This window comes from Salvia hispanica, chromosome 3, assembly GCF_023119035.1.
Source record: "Salvia hispanica cultivar TCC Black 2014 chromosome 3, UniMelb_Shisp_WGS_1.0, whole genome shotgun sequence".
NCBI classification, from domain to species: domain Eukaryota; kingdom Viridiplantae; phylum Streptophyta; class Magnoliopsida; order Lamiales; family Lamiaceae; genus Salvia; species Salvia hispanica.
Window position 1 is genome coordinate 23,740,523 of NC_062967.1, and position 21,079 is coordinate 23,761,601.

The 21,079-nt window shown below is 34.6% G+C and overlaps 3 protein-coding genes across 3 annotated transcripts; 1 reads left to right on the forward strand and 2 right to left on the reverse strand.

Annotated features, from left to right (window-relative positions):
* Positions 1 to 34: 34 nt before the first annotated feature.
* Positions 35 to 622, reverse strand: LOC125215278 (50S ribosomal protein L11-like). The gene has a single exon (XM_048116649.1). It carries the CDS (start codon positions 606 to 608, stop codon positions 141 to 143), a length of 468 nt encoding a protein of 155 aa, XP_047972606.1. The 5' UTR covers positions 609 to 622; the 3' UTR covers positions 35 to 140.
* A 147-nt stretch (positions 623 to 769) lies between these two features.
* LOC125212389 (exosome complex exonuclease RRP44 homolog A-like) lies at positions 770 to 11,301 on the forward strand. The gene is made up of 24 exons (XM_048112548.1): positions 770 to 939; positions 1,091 to 1,228; positions 1,334 to 1,491; positions 2,089 to 2,144; positions 2,443 to 2,565; positions 2,787 to 2,917; positions 3,024 to 3,264; positions 3,441 to 3,597; positions 4,124 to 4,364; positions 5,068 to 5,224; positions 5,387 to 5,455; positions 5,861 to 5,986; positions 6,100 to 6,152; positions 6,952 to 7,058; positions 7,582 to 7,636; positions 7,718 to 7,817; positions 8,343 to 8,454; positions 8,704 to 8,824; positions 9,227 to 9,286; positions 9,378 to 9,483; positions 9,565 to 9,660; positions 10,366 to 10,447; positions 10,536 to 10,601; positions 10,855 to 11,301. The coding sequence occupies exons 1-24, from the start codon at positions 886 to 888 to the stop codon at positions 11,051 to 11,053; spliced, it is 2,808 nt and encodes a 935-aa protein (XP_047968505.1). The 5' UTR covers positions 770 to 885; the 3' UTR covers positions 11,054 to 11,301.
* A 14-nt stretch (positions 11,302 to 11,315) lies between these two features.
* On the reverse strand, positions 11,316 to 15,121 carry LOC125212390 (protein PIN-LIKES 7). The gene is made up of 9 exons (XM_048112549.1): positions 15,032 to 15,121; positions 14,707 to 14,749; positions 13,189 to 13,364; positions 12,779 to 13,105; positions 12,519 to 12,674; positions 12,342 to 12,440; positions 12,162 to 12,262; positions 12,037 to 12,089; positions 11,316 to 11,955 (listed from the first exon to the last, which is right to left on the reverse strand). Exons 3-9 carry the CDS (start codon positions 13,321 to 13,323, stop codon positions 11,645 to 11,647), a joined length of 1,182 nt encoding a protein of 393 aa, XP_047968506.1. The 5' UTR covers positions 13,324 to 13,364; positions 14,707 to 14,749; positions 15,032 to 15,121; the 3' UTR covers positions 11,316 to 11,644.
* Between the last annotated feature and the right edge of the window lie 5,958 nt (positions 15,122 to 21,079).

Below are 21,079 nucleotides of genomic sequence, written 5' to 3' on the forward strand. Positions count from 1 at the left end.
ATTTTATCATATTAAACATGGATCATAGGCAAAATTCACAAACAACAAGCACGAAGCATTCATTTTTATAATCATAACATCAAGAGTTGATAATTTGTTCAACAAAAATTAACCCTAACAAGCCAATCAAAATGATGAAATCAATCAAGCTCTTTCTGCACCTTAATACCCATGGAATTGGCAGTTCCAATAATCGACTTCGAGATGGACTCCAGCGACATGTACTGGCAGTAAGGATCGCTCTGCTTGATCTTCGCGATCTCGTACACGTGCTTCACCGTGATCGTCGACGCGCTCACGTGGCCCGGCCGCCCGCTCCCGTTCTCGATCCCCGCCGCCTTCTTCAGGTACCAAGTCACCGACGGAGACTTCACCGTGAACTCGAACGTGTTGTCGGTGAAGGCCGTTATCGTCACCGCCATTGGGGTTTCCGCCTTGTATTTCTGCGTTCTAGCGTTGAAATCCTTGCAAAATGCCATCAGATTCAGCCGGTACTGACCGAGTGCAGGCCCCACCGGTGGCGCCGGCTTCGCGGCTCCCGCCGGCACCGTCAGCCGGATCGTCGCCGCCACTGGCCGCCGTGTTAGGATTTCTTTGAGCGTCGCCATTTTTGGATGTTGAAGTGAGCGACGGCTCTGTTTTACCCTTTTGCTTGGCCCATCAAAGGGTTTTAGGCCCAATAAATGCTTGGCCCATCAAAGGTTTTTAGGCCCAATCCAAAAAAACTTTTCTACTCCGTATTTTCTTATTTTTAGCTTTCAACAAATAAAAAAAAAACAAAGAGAGAAAAAAGACGCTCCGCCTCTCCCACCACAGCAACAGCTTCTCGACGCCGCCGTTTACCTCACAATCCCGAGAGCTTTGCACCGAGAAAGAAGCTTGAAGATGTTGCAGAGCAAGTCGTTCGTGAAGAAAACGAAGCAAGGAAAAGTTATGAAGGTCATTGATTTCCCCTAGCTATATAGTTTCTCTGTTATAAATTGAACACGTCGCTCTATTTCATCTAATTTAGTGATTTTAGTTTGTAGAAATGTAATTTGTGATTTGTTATATTGGAACTAGGGTTTAATTTGGCATTTGTTTTATTCAGGTAGTGAGAGAACACTATTTGAGAGATGATATTTACTGCGGCGCGCCTTTCTGCAAGGTTTGCGATGTTACTGGCGCGCGCCTTGACTCGAATGCCTCAACGATTATCGTAGTAGACACCAATGTCGTTCTCCATCAGGTGGAATTTATTTATTTTGGACAATTGTGAGGAGTTTCAGGACTGTTACGAGTAAGAATTGGATTGTGCTTATGCGTTGTTTTCTGGTCTTTCTTATCATGTTAGATTGATTTGTTGGAAAATCCGGCAGTGGATAATGTTGTGGTGCTATCAATCGTCCTCGAGGAAGTGAAGAACAAAAACCTTGCTGTATATAATAGGCTTAGGGCCCTTTGCAGCAATACGCTAAGGAGGTTCTTTGTCTTTTCAAATGAGTATCACAAGTAAGTTCCTATACTTATTCACAGTCATGCATTAATAGTTGGTTGCTCTGTTTGTCATGTTTAACATATTGCCATCGGTGTGGTACTTGCTTTGCTTTAGATTACATGTTAAAATGTTGAAACTTGAAATCTCATTTGGAGCTTGAACGAGCTTTTGTAACCACTAGTTCTAGTCGATAAGTGTGATAATTGGAGCTATGTAGTTGTAGTAATTAACTAGATTGCGTCGTAAACTTCATCTGAGGGTCAGAAAATTTGGAAAATTTGAAAATTTAACAAAAAATTGATGCAATTGGACCATATGCTGTTGGTTTCAAGGTAGATGACAATCATGATATATGTCCATAACTTCCAGAACAAACCATAAGTGACATCCTATATAGATTGCCTCAGTTAATATGAGAGTAGAGCATACTTTTGCTAATTATGGGGTTTGTTGATTCATTTTTCTTACCCGATAATATAGCTTGCACTATTAATATTTAATAGTCGGTGAATTGTTGCTCTCTGAACGTGTTGCCTTGTGCTTTCGAACTGTCTTTCTGCAGTCAGAAAAGATGAAAAAGTGTTACTTATTTGTTCGTTCTCTTGCTTTAGGGATACATATGTAAAAATTGAGACTGGTGAAAGTCCAAATGACAGGAATGACAGAGGTATGTTCTTGCTTACAATTCATGGCTCCACCCTAAATTAAGTATGCCAAGATAACTAATGCAACAAAATTTGAGCAGTCATACTGATAAGAGGAAGAAGGAAATCTAATTTTTTTTACTGAAACTGCCAATTAGGTTTTTCTCTGCGAACTGATTCTGATAATATTAGCAAACTAGTACTTCACTAGGAAAGTTAAATATAATTCCCATATAAATGTAATAGCCAGACACACTGGACTCTGCAACAATATTTTTCTGCTTGAAATGTTATATTTTTTGGCATTAATGCTGATTTCAGCAATTCGGGTGGCGGCCCAATGGTATCAGAATCACCTCGGCGCTGCAGTACGAGTATTGCTGGTTACTAATGATAGAGATAACAAAAGGAAGGCTATTGAGGGTGGCATTCCTGCAGAGACAGGTATTGTTTATTGTTTCTACACCATTTATATTGGCTTTCTCTGCACATAATATTCAACTTGAGGAGCTAAGTTGGTTTATAAATACCATTGGTGCTGGGCTTTTACTCTGCTTGTATATTAATTTTTCCCTGAATTATATTTGTATGAAATGATATTGTTTTTGGGCATACTTACTTAGATATATCTGATAATATCTGGTGAAATTGTTTTACCATTGCAGTTGAATCATATGTCAAATCTCTTGATCAACCAGCACTGCTTGACCTGATTGTTCAGGCTCCAGCTGAAGATGTTACGATGGAGGATGCTGAAGATTTACGGCCCTCGAAGAGAAAAACAATATATGCTGAGGTATTCAGGCCAAATATTATCCTGCCTGGATGTACCTAACATGATTGATTTCTGTTCTTTCGCGGATGGATTTTGATAATTTGTTTTGTAATGTGTCCTCATGCAGCATAAGCCCATGTCTGAAATTACTTCTGGCATGCATCGTGGAATTTACCACCAAGGGAAACTTCGGGTTAATCGTTATAATCCATTTGAAGCATATGTTGGGAGTGAAAGTATTGGAGATGAAATTATTATTTATGGACGTACAAACATGAACAGAGCTTTTGATGGTGATATTGTGGCTGTGGAACTTTTGGCTCAAGATTGCTGGAAAGAAGAGAAATCTCTTGCAATAGCAAATGATGGTTTGTGATTTTAATGCATCTATTTTATGCTGTCCATCTCTTTGCCTGAGGATTTTTTTGATATGTTGAAATCATAGTGTTGTTTTCATCCTAACAGTTGACATTCACAGCTACACTTGTTTTCTACAGTTCTTGCTGTGATGTTCCATCTAACCCTTTCTTATATTGTGTATCAGAGGATGAGGAGGAGGATGATTTTCATTTAGCGCCGAGCAGTGCTGATGATGCTCCTAGAGGCTCACATCCATCACAGGTTTCAACCGGAAACAAGAGTGACATGCCTACTCGCCCATCTGGTCGTGTTATTGGCATTATAAAACGGAACTGGCACTCGTAAGCTCTAGTAACTGAACTAACACATGTATTTTTCTTCACGAAGCAACTTGTCCTCCTGCGTTCTTAGGCATTTGTCAAGTGCTTCACATCTATAAACCATTTATAAGTTTATCTGCATTTCCTGATATGGAAATTTTATTGTTGGTTGCTGAGTTAAAGCATGATTTACACATCTTGATATGACCGGAACTATGTGTTGGGATATTATACCATGAAAGCTCTATATTGCCCCTAATTTACAATAGAAGAACATAATTCTCTGTAAGAAGTCTTGTAGAGGTAATCAATACGTGCCTGTAGGCATTGAAGGAAAACCGACTGTCTTCTACTCTTGTACTTGTGAAAAAAATCATTTAAGCAGCTCATTGAAACCTGAACCAAACAAGTAGTTGAAGTTTCGTACAGATAGTACTATATCAAACGGATGGCTAGAACGAGTGTAGGCGATACATGACTCTTTTTATTTTAAAGGTAACTGTATTGTTCTCTTTATAGTTTATCGTAAGCTTTATCTTATGTGCAGTTATTGTGGATCTTTGGAGCCAATGCCTATGCCTGCTGGTGACGGTGGTATTGCACATGCTCTGTTTGTCTCAAAGGATCGGAGACTTCCTAAGATTCGCATACAAACCCGACAGCTTGGAAATTTATTGGACAAACGAATCATTGTTGCTGTGGATTCATGGGACCGCTTATCTCGATATCCTTCTGGACATTATGTCAGAACCATAGGCAATATAGGTGATAGAGACACCGAAAGTGAGGTATGTTGTAGTGGAATTTTGCTTTTCAAAACATATGGCGTCTTTTCAGTATCATGAACAAAGTGAGCAACAGCTATGCCTTTTACCTAACTAGGTTTAACATCCAAAATCAGCACGCCTTCATACTTCCGTTAATGAATATCATGCTCAAAGCTTGGCTGAAGGAAGTTATAATTTTTATCATTTTAATAGACATGCATGAATAAACAAGAAAAACTAAAATTGAAGATATACTGCGGTTACTCTCATACTTGTTAATGGTAATGGAATAATCTAGTCTTATGTTTTGTTTATACCTGCACATTAACAGTTAGTTTAATTGTGTTGTAATCAATTAAATATAATAGGGGATGGCTAAAAAGGTCTAAATAAGGTTCTAACCATCAAATAATTTCTCATATATCCATGATTTGCAATAATAAGAATAACTGGTATGGATAAAAATAAAGGGAAAGATCAGGTAGACTCATGGAAGATTAAATTAAAATGTTACCGTAAATATATTAGGTAACCAATAGAAGGCCTGCTTAGTCAACACAGTGTCTGGTGGGACCATAATAAATGAAGCACCCGTGATCAAACATAATATCAACCAAAAAAAGTTAATCAGAAGATGTATAACCTTTCCTTCTAACCTGACCGTCATGGAAAAATAATGTCATTCAGAGATCTGTGTCTGAAACAGCATAAATGTGTTTTGCAGGTGGTACTGATAGAAAATGATATTGATGCAAGACCATTTTCCACTCAAGTTTTGGCATGTTTGCCACCCTTACCGTGGTCTGTGTCTGCTGAAGATATAGCAAATCCCATCAGGCAGGATATGCGTCATATTCGTGTCTTCAGTGTGGATCCTCCAGGTATTTGATCTATCTGTGATTCTTCATTCTTCAGAACTGAACCACATGCTCTCTTCTTTATTAGTGTTTTATGATTTCCTTAAATCTCCTACAATGTGCATGTGGAGATGGCGCTTTTGGGGCTTCATATCTCGGGTAAAAAAATTGGTTTTGTTGGTGCAGGTTGCAGGGATATTGATGATGCTTTACATTGTACACTTCTTCCGAGTGGACATTTTGAAGTTGGAGTCCGTAAGTTGTAGTTTTTCACAAATTCGATGAGTATTTAGTTTCCTTGGTTCTACTGCCAGTGAAGTATTTTAGTTCCCGCACCTTCTACCATGTACAGGCTCAACTGCTAGTTTTCCATGCTTATATTAGCATGCCTCCTTAATATATTTGAATATGGATGATCCACAGTGCGTTACAGCATAATATTTGCTTAATAGTTGGTTGTGTCATACTGTCATTTCTTTTAGTTTGTAGACTTCGCCTTCATCATATAATTATTTGTAGTTAAAACCAATGTGTGATGTTTGTTCTCTCTATATGCTTTAGATGTTGTATCTAATTTTTGAAATGCTATTAGAATGCTTTGTCCCCTTCATAGATAGATGGTTGTTTGCTTCGTTGTTGATCTTTAGTTCTGTCAACTAGATATCGCCGATGTTACAAATTTTCTTCATTCTGGAACCCCGTTGGATGACGAGGCTTCACAAAGGGGCACTTCTGTCTACCTTGTTGAGAGGCGTATTGACATGCTTCCAAAACCTCTAACAGAAGGTGGTCTTGCTTATATTTTTAGTTATTCATATTTGTTTCCAGAACTTGCAATGTTGCTGTATTTTTTACCTAAATGATTAAGTCTATTTACGTGATGTTTTCTATTTTTGCAGATATATGTTCTTTGCGCGCAGATGTAGAGAGACTAACCTTTTCTGTTATATGGGTACATGCTTATCTCATTATAATTAGATTGAAAAAGGTTTATCTTCCATTATTTCCTTGTTGCTATGTGTATCATGAATTGAGATCTAGATCTGCTTTATGAATGGCCCTTCTAGAACAATAGTTTGACTAATTGAAGAAGGGTACATAATTTGCAGTGCTACGGTTGTACCAAAAAATGATGTGCTTGCAGTCATTAGTCTCAGTTATATGGATGCTTTGTGAGCTTATTGTAGTTGCACAATTGAGACAGTGCACTGCTTCACACTGAAGATATTTCTTGCGAATTCTAAACCCTATTTTGAGGGGATACAACTAACTCGTAGATACCCTATTCATTTGTCATTTTTCTTGCTGGGCTGGAGATTGGGAGCTCTTTCAACTATCGACCAAAATGAATTGGCATTTTGAAAGATATGGATGCAAAGTATATTCCTCTCATATTCCTTCTGTGTGTCCCATATCGGCATTCAGCAATTTGATTCATTAATTTTCCTTGCAAGTTCCTTTGACTTCCAGATTAGACTAAGTCAAACAATTGAAACCTTTGCATTGCGGTTTGCTTTATTTCATTTGGAAACTTGAGTATGCTTAACAGTCTGATTAGGTACACTGCATTATATGTGGCTAATCACCTGTAGGCAATCTATCTCTTTTTCTTCTTTCTCTATTCTCCGGTTCCCCGTTTCTCTATGCTCTCGTTCCCCCTATTCCCGTTTACATACCTGTCTGTTTCCATTGTTGTGTGTGGTAAACCAACAGGTCACTGAAGATTTCACCACCTACATTTTATGATATAGGAAATGACTCCTGAAGCAGAAATTATTTCTACAAGATACACAAAGGCCATTGTCAAATCTTGTGCTGCATTATCTTATGTTGAAGCTCAGGCGAGGATGGATGATAGGTAGCTATCCCAAGGATCATCTTTCAAATTCATCCCTCAGTTTCTTCCTTTTCTGCATGTGGCTGTTCTCTTCTGTTTTATCTAATACTACCTCTTGTGTTTTTAAAAACATCTTTCTTTTTTTCAATCTGTTTGTGTCTGGCTTGTTTAATTGCTTAGAGAACAAATATCTGCTTCCAAATTAGTACTCCTGTTTTATATAGTAATTGATCCCTTGTGTCCATTCATTAAAGGTCACACATCTGGTAGTTTCATTTAAAATAAGTAATGTTATGTGATTGCTGAACCAAATAACTGTAACATTATCCATTGTTTCTCTTAATACATTACCTTGATTGAAATTTACTTTGCTTTGTGTGTATTTATTTGGAACTACCTCTTTTCTAACAGCATTTGGCAATTTTCTGTCATTATTTTGTATGCAAGTGAGACATGCACTAGTTATCTGATTGATAATTTCCTTGCACATAAAATCTTAATCTTCTATGAATGTTATTTCCCACCTAATCATTTAAATTTACAGTCGCATTGCTGATCCATTAACTACAGATTTGCGGAATCTGAACAAATTAGCTAAGGTAACTTTTGAAGACTTTTTCTAGTAAACATCCTTCCTTTCCCTTCTTATGGCCATTATATAAAATGTTTTAATGTGGTAGATAATGAGGCAAAAACGTATTGAAAGAGGAGCCTTGACTCTTGCTTCTGCTGAAGTGAAGTTTCAAATTGATACTGAAACTCATGATCCGCTTGACATAGGTATGTTTTTCCTTTTCATGCCCTTTTAAAGAATTTGTTAATAACAGAAGTAGCAAAAGGGTTTTAGCTATTCCAGGCTAGATATTATGAAATCATACTGAAAAAAGTCTTTATCTTCTCATTAAAGGGATCGATACTACAAGTATTGTTTTTGTTTTTGGGAGGGGGCAGGGCGAATGTTTTTTGGGGGGGGAGAAAAATACACTAATCTGCTGCCTCTCATTATACAGACTAAGAACATTAACATGTGACTGAACTTAATTAATCATGCTTTATGATCTGGAACAACTGAATTTGATGTTTCAAAAGTGTAAGGTTCATTATCTGCTGCTTTTTAAATATTAGTAGTATGTTTGGAACACCAATATGTTTTTAAGATTGATCACGTTCTGCAAAAGTAAATTGAAGTCGTAGTCAATAGGTCTAGCCTTTCTGCTTGTTTTGGTTTGCATTTATTGGACATCACTGTGTGTTCTATTTAAAGCCCTTTTCTCTTATGTGGCTATTTGATGTGTTTATGTGCAGGCATGTATCAAATAAGAGAAGCAAACCAGATGATTGAGGAGTTTATGCTTGCAGCTAATATATCTGTAGCTAAAAAAATTCTTCAACATTTTCCCCCCACTTCTTTGTTAAGGTACTGTTAAGTCTCTTTCACCAGAAATATCATTTTCTCATTTGGTGGGATTGTCAGTTTAGAATCTGTTTTGAATCTCGTGATTCACAAGTAACTGCTCCTTGCTTAAATTAATTTATTGAGTGTTCCTATGCATCCATGCTGCTATGTCATAGAGAAAGATGGTGGCTGGTGTATAATTTTTATGATTCTACGATTATATTCATTGTTGGTGGTGGCAATTGTAGTGATGCTAAATTTCTTTTGCAGACGGCATCCAACCCCAACTAATGAAATGCTTGAACCTTTACTTCAAACTGCTGCTTCTGTTGGTCTCTCTTTGGATGTGACGTCTTCTAAAGCACTGGCAGATTCACTTGATCGTGCTGTGGTGAGCTAGTCACTCTTGAACTTCATTGCATTAGAAGTCCAAGGACACTTATGTGTAGTGCATACTACTTATCCGTACTACAAAGAGGAATACTTCAGTATTCTAGTGATCATGTGTAAAACAATTGTTTACATTCAGTGTTCCCCTTTTCATCCTAGAAATAACATTTTCTTATAAATACGAGTGCATTATATGGGTAGTACTAAACTGTTAAAGTTAAGCTAGATATTATAATACCGCTCTACTCTGCTACAAAGAAATTAGATTTTTTAGGAGATAAGTAAAGCATGTGGTATGTACGATATATATAACCTAGGCTGTGTTTTTTGCATGCATATTTATTGCATTCGATATCTGTTTTTTTCATTTAGATCTGAACTCCCTCTTTCCCACACATATCAGGGTGATGACCCATTTTTCAATAAGTTGATCCGCATTCTGGCAACAAGATGCATGTCACAGGTACCTAACTCAATATAAGTAAATACTAGTATATGTTTCTTCACGATAAGGTACAATAAGAAATGTGGGTTTATCCATGTTGAATTTTCAGGCAGTGTACTTCTGTAGTGGAGATTTAAGCCCTCCAGAGTTTTATCATTATGGTCTTGCTGCTCCCGTATACACACATTTCACTTCTCCCATAAGAAGATATGCTGGTATGAGTAGGAATCTGTTATTTTTCATCAGTTTGTGATTTGAAATTAGTTCTGTGATTTTAAAACTCAATATGCTTACAGATGTGATTGTACACCGATTGCTTGCGGCATCCTTGGGGATATGCAGACTCCCAGATATATTCCAAGACAGACCACGGCTTACTGGCATTGCTGATAGTAAGTAACCACCTTGACAGATTTTATTTACGTCAACGTTCTGGTTGATACATATGATACTTTTGCTCTTGTTTATTTCATAATCTTGGAATACTATAAATTTCAAGTGGTGCATCCTAGTGCTACATATATATTTGTCTTGTTCATTCTGTAATCTCCATGTGTACTTATTTTAATAATCATCAAACGATGGAGACACTTAAATTGGGCTAACCTAATCTTTGTTATGAGATTGTCACCTTCGGTCATGCAAGATGCTGTAGACAATAGATGGTAGTTAATTTCGATGTTCAAGTGACTTCTTCACTAATCTCATTCCATCATTTTCACAAGGAATTGGCTCATTAAGTAGTTAGCATAACTCATTTTGCCAGAGTATAGCGTAACAGTTTCACTGTAAATCCAAACATGTAGAGCCAATTTTGTTGCTCAATGTCTTACGGTATAATCTAGGTATCATTCCGATTGCAACAAATCGAAAGGTTGCATTGAGTTTGCTACACATCAAAACTGATGTTATAAACCATACTTGGCGCTAGGTGGTGATTCAATATGCAATTAACCCAAAAGAAAAAGGATGCTTGTTTGTACGTTTCTTACAAGAATTATGGTTTAATTCTTTGTATCGATCTTTTGTAGATTGTTGTTTTTTGTTGCGTTGAAATTCTCGTCACTGGTAGTAAAGCGTGGTGTTTTGTGCTACAGATTTGAATTATCGCCACAGGAATGCCCAGATGGCTAGTCGGGGTTCAGTTGAGCTCCATACACTCATTTATTTCAGGAAATGGTAGCGACTGAACTATTTACTCACACCCTTTCTTACTCTCCTCTCTCTTTCTCTATCATTTAAATGGCTAATGGTATCTCTTATTCAGGCCGACTGATACGGAGGCAAGAATATTAAAAATAAGAGCAAATGGCTTCATTGTGTTTGTGCCAAAGTAAGTTTGACTATAACTGATAGCATATTTATGTCTTTCCCATCTGACCCTTGCCACTTTCCATATCGAACTTGTTTGCTAGTTTAGTACTCGTTCATTTACTTTTCCATCCTACAATTTGAGGCTGTTAAAAATGGTTTTGTACACTATTAATGTTACCATTTACTAGCAATGCCTTGGAGAAAGTCCTGTATCGCCATTTATTTCTTCTTATTGATGATGATAACACTAAACTCTTGTGCATATTGTTCAGATATGGGATTGAAGGACCTGTATACTTGACATCGAGAGGGCAGAAAGGAAGTGGTGAATGGATCATTGACGAGCAGCAGCAAAAGATTAAAAAGACTAATGGGGAGGTGTCTTACGGCGTTCTGCAACCAGTGAGGATTCACATGGAGGTCGTAGAACCACAGCCCAACAGGCCTAAGCTTGAACTCACGCTTATCTGATAACGGTGAGACTGTTTCCTTATAGTTTCTTCACTACCCTCTTGATTGTCTGGGTTACTTCCATAAGCTTTTATAGGAAACTAAGTTTTTAATTTTATTTTTCTGGTTTTGTTATCTTTTTTTCATTCCATGCGTTAAGTTTATTAGTGATTCTTCGTGGCTGTAGAGTAGATGATGCTGTTATGCATTACTGTTGTACACATTGTTCCCTAAAATAGCTATACAAGTACTAATATATTTTTTTGCAACGGGGCACTATATATACTTCAAATAACTCAAGAGTGATGTTCTATCAGACTCTAATTCTCCACACATTTAGGGCAAAAGCTTGTGTACATCCGGCCAGAGTTTTGTACTGTGTTTCTTTGCAGTACATGTGCTGACTTGAATGAATAATACTATGTCTATATATATGCATCAATACAAGCAACCAAAAAATGAAAATATGATCGAAACAATCAATAGAATACCAAACGAAATAATCTGCTGACTTGACTCGTAGTATCTTTATTTGTTCGATTTTGCTGCTGCTTCTTTGAATTATGGGGCTTCCAAGGATTGGCATCCGAGGTCAAATGCATAATTGGTTGATTAGGACAAAACCCACATGAAAACAGTGCACCACGCAGTGAGCGAAAAGGCGGCTGCTATGTAGGTCCAGAGAAATAGGACAGAACATTCCTCTTGTGCGACATCAACTAGTTGTGTCATGGTTCCAATGTTCATAGCTGGTGGAAGAGTGTACTGGACCATGAGCACGAACTGGAACAGTGGATCTTCCGGGAGAAGCCCAAAATGCGCCGCTGCTTTCACAACTCCAATTCCCGCTGCTGGAAGCAACATGTATCTCACTACGATCACCACAACTGCCAGTTTTGGCTCCAATTTCGACTTGTTGAATCCTGCATCCAAACATCATCGTTAGTCGTTACTGCTAGCTCGTTTTTGAATTTGAATCAATCTACTTGATTATGCAAAAGTACCTTCTGTGAGGTTGCCCCCTAGGATGAGGTTGATGCAAGGAATGGTTGCATCCCTAAACACAAACCCAGGTTAGATGATGATGAACATATATACATCAAGAGAGATGAGTTAGGCTCCTACATACCCTATGACTGTGATGGAATCATTGACCACTTTAAGTGGAGCATTGCTGCCAACGACAAGGTTTCTAAGCCACGAAACAGCACCAAATACGAACCCCACAAACTGAAAAACAACCTCCAAGTGTGAGTATGGACATATTCATAGCAAGGAAGCGAAAAAACAAAGAGAGTAAGAAACTGACAGCAGCAACGACGGGAGGTGCTTTTAGCTCTTCCAATATTTGACGCGAAACTGCCAACAATTTGTTCCCTAGTGCTTCAGCTGGCTTCAGATCCGTTGCCTACACAGAATATTCCCCATTTCGCAATCAGAGAAAACAACTTAATTGTAAACAGAAACATCAGTTAGAGGTACATACACTACTATGATGATGAAGAAGACTTGTTGTCTGAGTGGCTTCCAAATCCTTGTTTTGTTCGTTCGCGGTCTCCCCCTCCCCAAGCATTGCACGATACACTGTGCTCGAGTTTTGTATCAAGTGGTACGTGTACGTCCACATGTAGAAGCAACCTAGCTGCTCACCATAATCAAACCAAACCAAACCAACATTATTATACATTAAAATCAAACACATGAGTTGTTGTTAGTAAGTACTAGTACATTATAATTTAGACTTACAGCCATTGAGAGAGAAGCATAGGAGAGACCAATTGTTCTGCAGGCGGATTTTTCTCCGAAGGGGTTGCCGGGCTCTTCACACATAGCTGGGATAAGAATGACCATAATGTTTCCCAAGTTGCCAGTAGCGCACATAGCCACCACCAGATATTGGAGGTAAGGTTGTGGTTTTAGTATTTTGACAGCTATCCATCCAAGTGTGCCTCCTATCATAAAGGTGATCCCAATATTCACAGGCATGAACCACCATGAAATAAGGTCTTGGAGCTTCACTGTCTTTGCAAGACTTGAAAACACCAATGCTGGAGTGAACACTGAAAACACAATCTGCCACCACAAACATGTACTATTATTACAAATCATGCGTATTGCAAGTTGGATGAAAAGGAGGAGGAATTCAATGTAATTACGCGGTTCAAGGCTCGTCGAGTTTGGGCCGGGAAAAGCTTGAGATAATCAGTAGCCATGAAAGCTCCCAACATACACAATATAAGCACTTGTAGAATTGGCATCAATGACACCTCCAACAATGATATCAACCCCATTTTTCACCTCCAAAATTCTAAAATCCCACTTTTTGCTTAATCTGCCACACAAACAATATTTATTAGAGCAATTGAAACATTTTCATTTGTACACAACTAATTTGAGAACATAGAGAGGTTTGACCTTCACAATTGTATAACGTGTTCTAGATTCAAAAGCCGAATCATGCAAAGAATGAAAGTAAAGTGACCTTAAAAACTACTCAAACAGCTAGAGAAGTACTTAATATTTAAATACATGCACGTCTAATTTAATCTATCTTCGTTGATTTTATGCATTTTGAATTGTATAATGAGGAGGCCACACACATGAATTATCACCTCCCTTCAATTCAAAACACTAGTAGCATTATTTAAAGAGTTACTATGATTTTTCACCAAATAAGTGCTGTTTTAGAATTTATATTGTCGATATTTCTTCTTTCTCAAATAACCTCTATATCAATCAATTTACTTTAGAAAAAGAGTAAGTATAGCTGGATTCTTTTTTGAACAGTGGTCCATACCACATAGTATTTGATTCTCCCATATGGATTCCAGAAGTGAAAATAATATTTTCATATGAAAAATATAATAGTAATAGGTGAGATCAAATGAAGTGAATTAAAACCATATTAAAATACATTATTATATCGCCTGAAGATAGTTGCGATATTTATTTTGAGTACAAAATTTAAGAAATTAATATTTAAAAAATTAAGAAGACGGAATAATACATTAGGAGGAAAAAAAATACTAGAGTAAGAAAAATTAAAATAATTTGCCCCCCAAAAAAAGAGCAAATTAGATGAAAATGTAAGGTGTCAAAGCTGTCACGTCACCTAAATTACATCCTCTATAAGTACTCAACGCGTCAAATCCCGCCTCATATTCCGTAACGAAATTTAACTTTGCACAATGTGGCATCGTTATCACAATTATTCCACTCAAAATTATTGTCATCACAAATATTTCCACCCTAATTTAGTAAAGTATACAAAAAATTACTAATAGAGTTCGTTAAAACAAAATAAACTGGTTGTACAAGTGTAATTACTATTTTATGTGATTCTGGAAGTTTATTAATTAATAGTACTCCGTATTTATTTTGCTGACGTAATTTCCAAATAATTATTGAGTTAAACAGATAAAATCATTATGTTTTTTTGAAGAATATTCACGAATTGAAGTTTTGGAATAAGAGAAGTGGTGTTGATAATGAACTTGGTTTTGAAGTCAAAAATAAATGTTTGAAAAATGAAAATTGTTGGGCACAATATTTATGAGTGAAAGTACATTTTTCAAGACAAATCCATATATTCCAGTACGAATCTCAAAAAAAAACAAAGAATTTCCCAACATAATAGAAAAATAGGAATATGAAGTAAAGCAATTGTCCATTACGTCGGAAGAGAGCCAAAATTCTCCGTTGCCTGACTGTACAAATCTGGAGAAGAAATAGCTGTCACAATTAATGAATATAAATCCATTACTAATTAAGCTACGCCATAACAACACACATATATATTTTATGAATTGATTATATAGGAGTACTATATTTGGTCTGTGTGTGTCTGAAGAGAGAGAGCATGCAAAATTTTGGTGAGTCACTTTGTTAACACCACAAATCAACAATTTGTTTGGAAAGGAGAAGCAAATCTATTAAACAGATTATATATGTATATGGTTAGCAAGAATGAAAGAGAGAAATAAAATGAAATGAACAAACCTTAATTTTAAGTGAGAGAATTTGCAGGCTTGAAGTTTTGTTTGAGTATATGAAATAATAGGGAGTATATTAATTGTGGGTAGATGTATGTGTATATATATAGGCGATTGGTAGGTGATGACTCAGCTTTATATATGAAGAAGAGTAGGAAATTAATAGTTGGCAATTTTGGTTTTCACATGTTGGAATTTCATTACTGGCCCCCTACTAACGTGCTACAATATCATAAGTAATCTACTATTCCCATCAATTTTCTTTCATTATTAGTAACGCAAAAATATGAATACAATCATTGTTCACACTGATTTTTTAACCAACGTAAAATTCATGCTACCTAAAATCCTCATTATCCATTATTATTATGTCTACATAGTCATGACTCATCGCTATTTAAGGAGTAGTTGTTTCCATCAAGGAAAGAGCCGTGTATGACCTGGCCAATGCTAATTCTATAACTTTTAGGGTTATTTTTTGGAAAATATAAAGTTTTATAAATGTTACTCCATCCCATTTAAAATGGAGTATTTACTATTTGTCACATAATTTTATGCATCCTTATTTTGTGATTAGAGAGAATGAAGTGTGGATGGTGATATTTTTATTTTACTCACTTTTAATTGAGATAGATAGAATATTATTGAATTAATTATATTAAGAACAGAGAAATTTGTCTCGTACTTTGATAAATATATGTTTATTTATGTAAACACATAGTACTTCATTCATCCTCCCCAAAAAATAGTGCCATTTTTAATTCATCTCCTAATATAATTCAACTTTGTTTTTTGATAAATACTTCACTCATTTTCTTTTTCTTTTTCTTTTTATTTCTCATACTTTAATAACATGTTATTTTTAGATATTATATTTCTAAGGAACGGGGAAATACTATTGTTTTTCAAATTTTATTACTTCAATAAATATTTAAATGAATTTTTTTGGATGCTGCACAATCTATTATAATTCGTTGCCTAACTTCTCGTTTCTTTTGAGTTTGATGTAAAATCCAACTGTATTGTTGGATTTTTTTTTTTAATACCGTAGAAATTTGTTTTTATATACCACGTACGAAAACTATTTTTTTTGGACAATGCCAAATTACAAAATACTTGTACTAAAAATCGTATGTAGACATTAATTCGTGAAAATATTTTTTTTTATAAAATAAATTTAAGTTGTGCTTCAAATTTATTTTTTGATTAAATATCTAGTCCCGTCATTGGTTCACATCTATATCCTAATTAATGTTCTCAACTAACGACCAATATTCACCAAAAAAACCCACTCAAATGCACTCTAGATAGATCTACAATAATTTACAATATACTGTATATACAAGCACAGTAAATAATCAATTAAAATTTAAACAAAATTGGTTTTGGGTGGGAGTCTTGACTACCCCAATCCAGACAATAAAATATATTCAAATTCAAATATTAGTTGTAAAATTATTACCTAAAATATTATCGTATATATATATACGAATTCGTAGATAAAGTGCGTAGCTGAAAACAAAGAATGTTGTTGTATACAAACGCGGACGAGATTTTACATAATTAAAATAGTCAAAAAGTAAGATTATGTAAATGATTATAAAAATAATAATTGGTGTGCTTGTGCATGATTGGTTAGAATCATTAGTGTCGTCAAGAATAGTGTTGATCACGTGTTTAAATTTGATGTGACACATCAATAATTTAATTGAATTTTACAATTTCTGGATAGAAAACGCCAATCAAATTAATTTTTATTATTTAATTGGAATAAAATTTACAGTATTTTTCAATAAGAATATACGAAAGGAAAGAGAAGCGAAGCTGCCTATCTAAAAAATGACAAACAGTAGTGGGGAAATTGAAAGCGTCAAATTTGTCGTCGCAATATAACTCTCTTCCCCAATTTAATTATACTCCATTTTCGCTTCTTCTCTAAAGATGGTACCCAAATTTGTTAATGCTACTCATCTAAATTAGATTACGACTCAATTTAAATTGATTCAATTTAATGCTGGCATGCTCCAACAAAACGACGATATATTTAGATATTTGTAAAATAATATTTATATTTTTTAGATTTTAAATTAAAATAATAAAAGGATATTTTGGAGAGAATATAAAATTAATACTAGTACTATATTTTTATTTTTATAGCCACTATTAATCTTTACCTAAGAGCATTAGCAATAAGGCCTGAAATTCCGACTGCCACATATGGTGGAATTTCCGGTTATTGTAGGTCTTCTTTTTCTCGGTCGCCGGACGTTTTTAGCCCCAATCTCAGCGGGTGCCGGGCGTTCCGAAGGGTTTTTGCGGCCTTATTGTGAGTCGTTCCCCGTGGAATCCGTCCACATTCTTAAATTTCATTTTTTAAAAACATTTTTCCATTTATTAATACCTTCATTCTACCATTCCCATTAGCCATTTCCATTTGACGAAGAAATTTGGACCTTTAGTTATTAAAGTTTAATGTAGGATTTTAAATTAAGTTATGTCATTGTAATGGTTTGTTTAAATCGTATTGGTATTTTAATTTGAGTAAAATGAAAAACTAAAAAAAAAAACAAAAAAAAAATGGTGAAATAAGTTGAGGCTGATTTTAGAGCTGATTTATTTCAGGTGTTACGGTAAAAATTAGAAACGCTGACATAGCAGGAGAAAATTGGGCTCAAAGTAAATTTATTTAATTATTTATTATTTGGCCTCTTCTAAATTTATGTGTTTCCAACTTTAGTACGTAATTGATGGAGTACTATTCTTACTAGTTGTAAGTTCATGTATCTTAACTGTCACATATTATTAATCAGCAATTATAATTATTAAATCAGCAACTTGTTTTTTGGAAATGGTGAAAACTATTGACTTGTGTTTTGTACTCTCCTAATTGATAAGCCTAACCTCATCAGATATTTCGTTATTATCTCAAACACGATCGATAATGGATGGCGACACAACTGTTCTTAGCTTCAAACATTATGTGGTAGAGAAAAGTATTAACAAACACATTATTTAATAAATACAATAAATTTTAATGGGCTGTTGCATTCTGTATAATATTCTCTCCGTCCGTTCTATGGTAATAGAATTATTTTGTCATTTTGGTACGTTCTATAGTAATAGAGTCATTTCCCTTTTTAGTAAAAGTCAACATCTTTTTCCACACCTACTTTACTTTTATCTTCATCTCTCTATCTTTCTCATTTTTCACTTTATTCTCTCTTTACTTAACTCACCTAACACAATTTTTCTTAATTTTCGTGCCGAAAAGAAACGCCTCAATTACTATGCAACGAAAGAAGTACTACTATATTATTATTAATATTATTATTATACTCCATTTGAATACAAATTGTATGCACAGATATTATCGCCTCGAATGAATCTCAGGTATTCTGCAACTTCTAGTGATAAGTGCATCTGAAAATAAATAATCAAGTGGGTCAGAATTCAGTGACATATATATTTATATAAACTATTTTTAATATTAAAAGTAAGAATGTACTGTATATGAACAATTTCATTTGAAATTGAGTGGTTCTAACTGGACCATGCGACATTATTGGATTGAATCAGTACCTGTATAAAATTTGTTTTGTTGTAAATATTAAGTTGAATTATATAATACTACAGTATTGCATACTAAGTATAACATATGTTAGAAGCAATTCAAGATCATATAATGGGTGCACCACCTTCACTCAGGATCATGTTTGAAATACAAGCGCATAACTCATGGTGTTTAATTAGATCAAATTTCCCACTACTTGCTATTTAATTACATGAGAATTTTATATAATAATCTTGTAATTTAATTTAATTTTTATTTAGGTAAATAGTCAACTGCGTAAATCAAGACTCTTAGGTTATTTTTTGGGTTAGGCAAATCGCGTTCTAAATTTATATAATTGCTTGCAAAATCAAGACTTCTATCTAAGTGGCTACATACTTTATTAATCACGTTGGTCGCAGTCGCATAACTTCCATGGAATTAATTAGTGCCACATGCCACGAACGGATTCATATCGCTTTCTTTATTTTAAATGTGAAATCAAATTTTTAATAAACGCGCATCACAAATAATAATACTCCATATTTGTGAATTAAATTTGTAAACTGTAAAACTCTATATACCTTCTACTATATCCACTCCTTCCATTCATCAATCATCATGATATTGATATGCTACACTTAATTCCACAAGTAAGAGTTTTTTCTTTTCTTTTTTTCGTAAATAATAATGATCTTTTAAAACCCATTGAGTACAATGAGGATTTAATATTTTCAACTTTGTAAATATACCAATTCCTTCATAACAATGTACTTTTGGGCATTTGGCAGCATCAACTTAGAAATTAAAGGGCTTGATTGCAATAAATGATAGGATAAAACCTTTAACTATGAACCTCTGTATTTAGAAATTAATTTGCAACCTAAACATATATAGGGGTATATTCAAACAAGTAAACAACCCCTTGCAAAAACTATTGAATTAAAAAACAGAAGAATAGGAGGCGGCGGCTTTTGTAGAGATGGAAAAAAGAAGAGTCAAATTAAAAATGACCCTTTTGTTGAAAATCCAATTTTGGGAAGTTCATGTTTATCTTACATGCTTAATCACTCTTGATCTTTGATTAAATTTTATCTAATGACTCTTCAATTTTCCAAACAACCATTAATTCTTTCTCAAGTGAAAGAGCTCTCTACATCACCTAAACACGCTTCAATATTTTATCGAAAACATACAAAATTATCCCAAAACGAAACATTGAGTATTTATATATATAGATTAAATATATTGATAATAAAAAAATCTTAGCAGATTGAGCTGATTAACTAAAGAGTTCTAGCTTAGAAACTCAATTATTTAAATAATTCCATGATCTGGAAAATATTATACTATTGAAAGAAAATTAATCAAAAATAGGAAGTAAAAGTGAGAAATTAGGGTTTAGGGTTGTTGGACCTTTGCTCACCTTCTATGGTTTGAGCCTTTCTTAAACAAATAAAAAAAAAAGTGAGCAACCACATTACTAAATTAGTAAATTGGTCGAAACTGCGAAAATCAACATCAATATAGGTGACAAAGACGTATGTATATGAAATGAGATGATGATTGATATCTCAACAAATATGATTATTTTATGTACATTAGTTTCATACTATAGTAGTATATATAAAAATATTATATGAAGATACTATCAATCAAACTGATTCACGTGATGCGTGTTGAATCTAGATTCTGAATAACTTATATAATAGCTGGAATGCAAGTTGAAGCCATTTCATAAGATTTGGTTGACAAATCATGATTATACTTCATCTTTTGGGGCAGCTGGTTGTTGGTCAAGAAAGATTAGTTGACAAATCATGTCCAATTTTGTCAAAAAATGATGACATAAATTTTGGGTAAGTAGCACAGGTCAAATTGGTCATTTTTGGATTTTAAGGAGACACATTAGAATTAAACTGGTCAAAATTTAATTGCTAACAAAATCAAATAAAATTGAAATTTTAATCATTGCTGAGAGAATTTATAAATTAGTGTGCAAATCCAAAATTTAATCAAGTTCGTGGACAGTTAATCCCTAATTAAAATATGAGAAAGTAATTGCGAAATCTTGGTGAGAAAATTTAGAAGTTTGATGATTTTCAAGTCATTGCACTTCATTTATTGATGATGATAAGTATTCGAAAATAAATAGGAATATATTTTTTATGATGGTATTATTATAATAATACAAGGGGACAAGGAAAAACATAAGCTGCAAATTGGTTTTCATTTTCGGAATTAACGAATACGTTGTTGAATGGAAAAAGAAAAGGTCAAAAAAGGTGTGTAAATTTTCAAAACTTTAAAGAATAAATTAAGGACCGCAAAGAAAGAATATATTTGATCGACTATTCGATTTAGATGGATTGCAATAATCGAATGAATAAAATACAAACTCATTCTCAGCATGTTAGATGGAGTAATAGATTTGATGACATTATATTATTAAAACAAAAGAAAACAACTTAGCAGATCCTGATCCTTAACATGGAATTATTGGTC

What these genes read in the sequence shown, in the direction of transcription:
- LOC125212390 (XM_048112549.1), bottom strand. Translation starts at nt 13,323, where the DNA reads ATGGGGTTGATATCATTGTTGGAGGTGTCATTGATGCCAATTCTACAA. An exon ending in CTCGACGAGCCTTGAACCGC is followed by an intron (nt 13,106 to 13,188) that starts GTAATTACATTG and finishes TTGTGGTGGCAG; the next exon opens with ATTGTGTTTTCAGTGTTCAC. An exon ending in GATTCCATCACAGTCATAGG is followed by an intron (nt 12,090 to 12,161) that starts GTATGTAGGAGC and finishes GTTTGTGTTTAG; the next exon opens with GGATGCAACCATTCCTTGCA.
- LOC125212389 (XM_048112548.1), top strand. Translation starts at nt 886, where the DNA reads ATGTTGCAGAGCAAGTCGTTCGTGAAGAAAACGAAGCAAGGAAAAGTT. An exon ending in ATAAAACGGAACTGGCACTC is followed by an intron (nt 3,598 to 4,123) that starts GTAAGCTCTAGT and finishes TCTTATGTGCAG; the next exon opens with TTATTGTGGATCTTTGGAGC. An exon ending in ATAGAGACACCGAAAGTGAG is followed by an intron (nt 4,365 to 5,067) that starts GTATGTTGTAGT and finishes TGTGTTTTGCAG; the next exon opens with GTGGTACTGATAGAAAATGA.
- LOC125215278 (XM_048116649.1), bottom strand. Translation starts at nt 608, where the DNA reads ATGGCGACGCTCAAAGAAATCCTAACACGGCGGCCAGTGGCGGCGACG.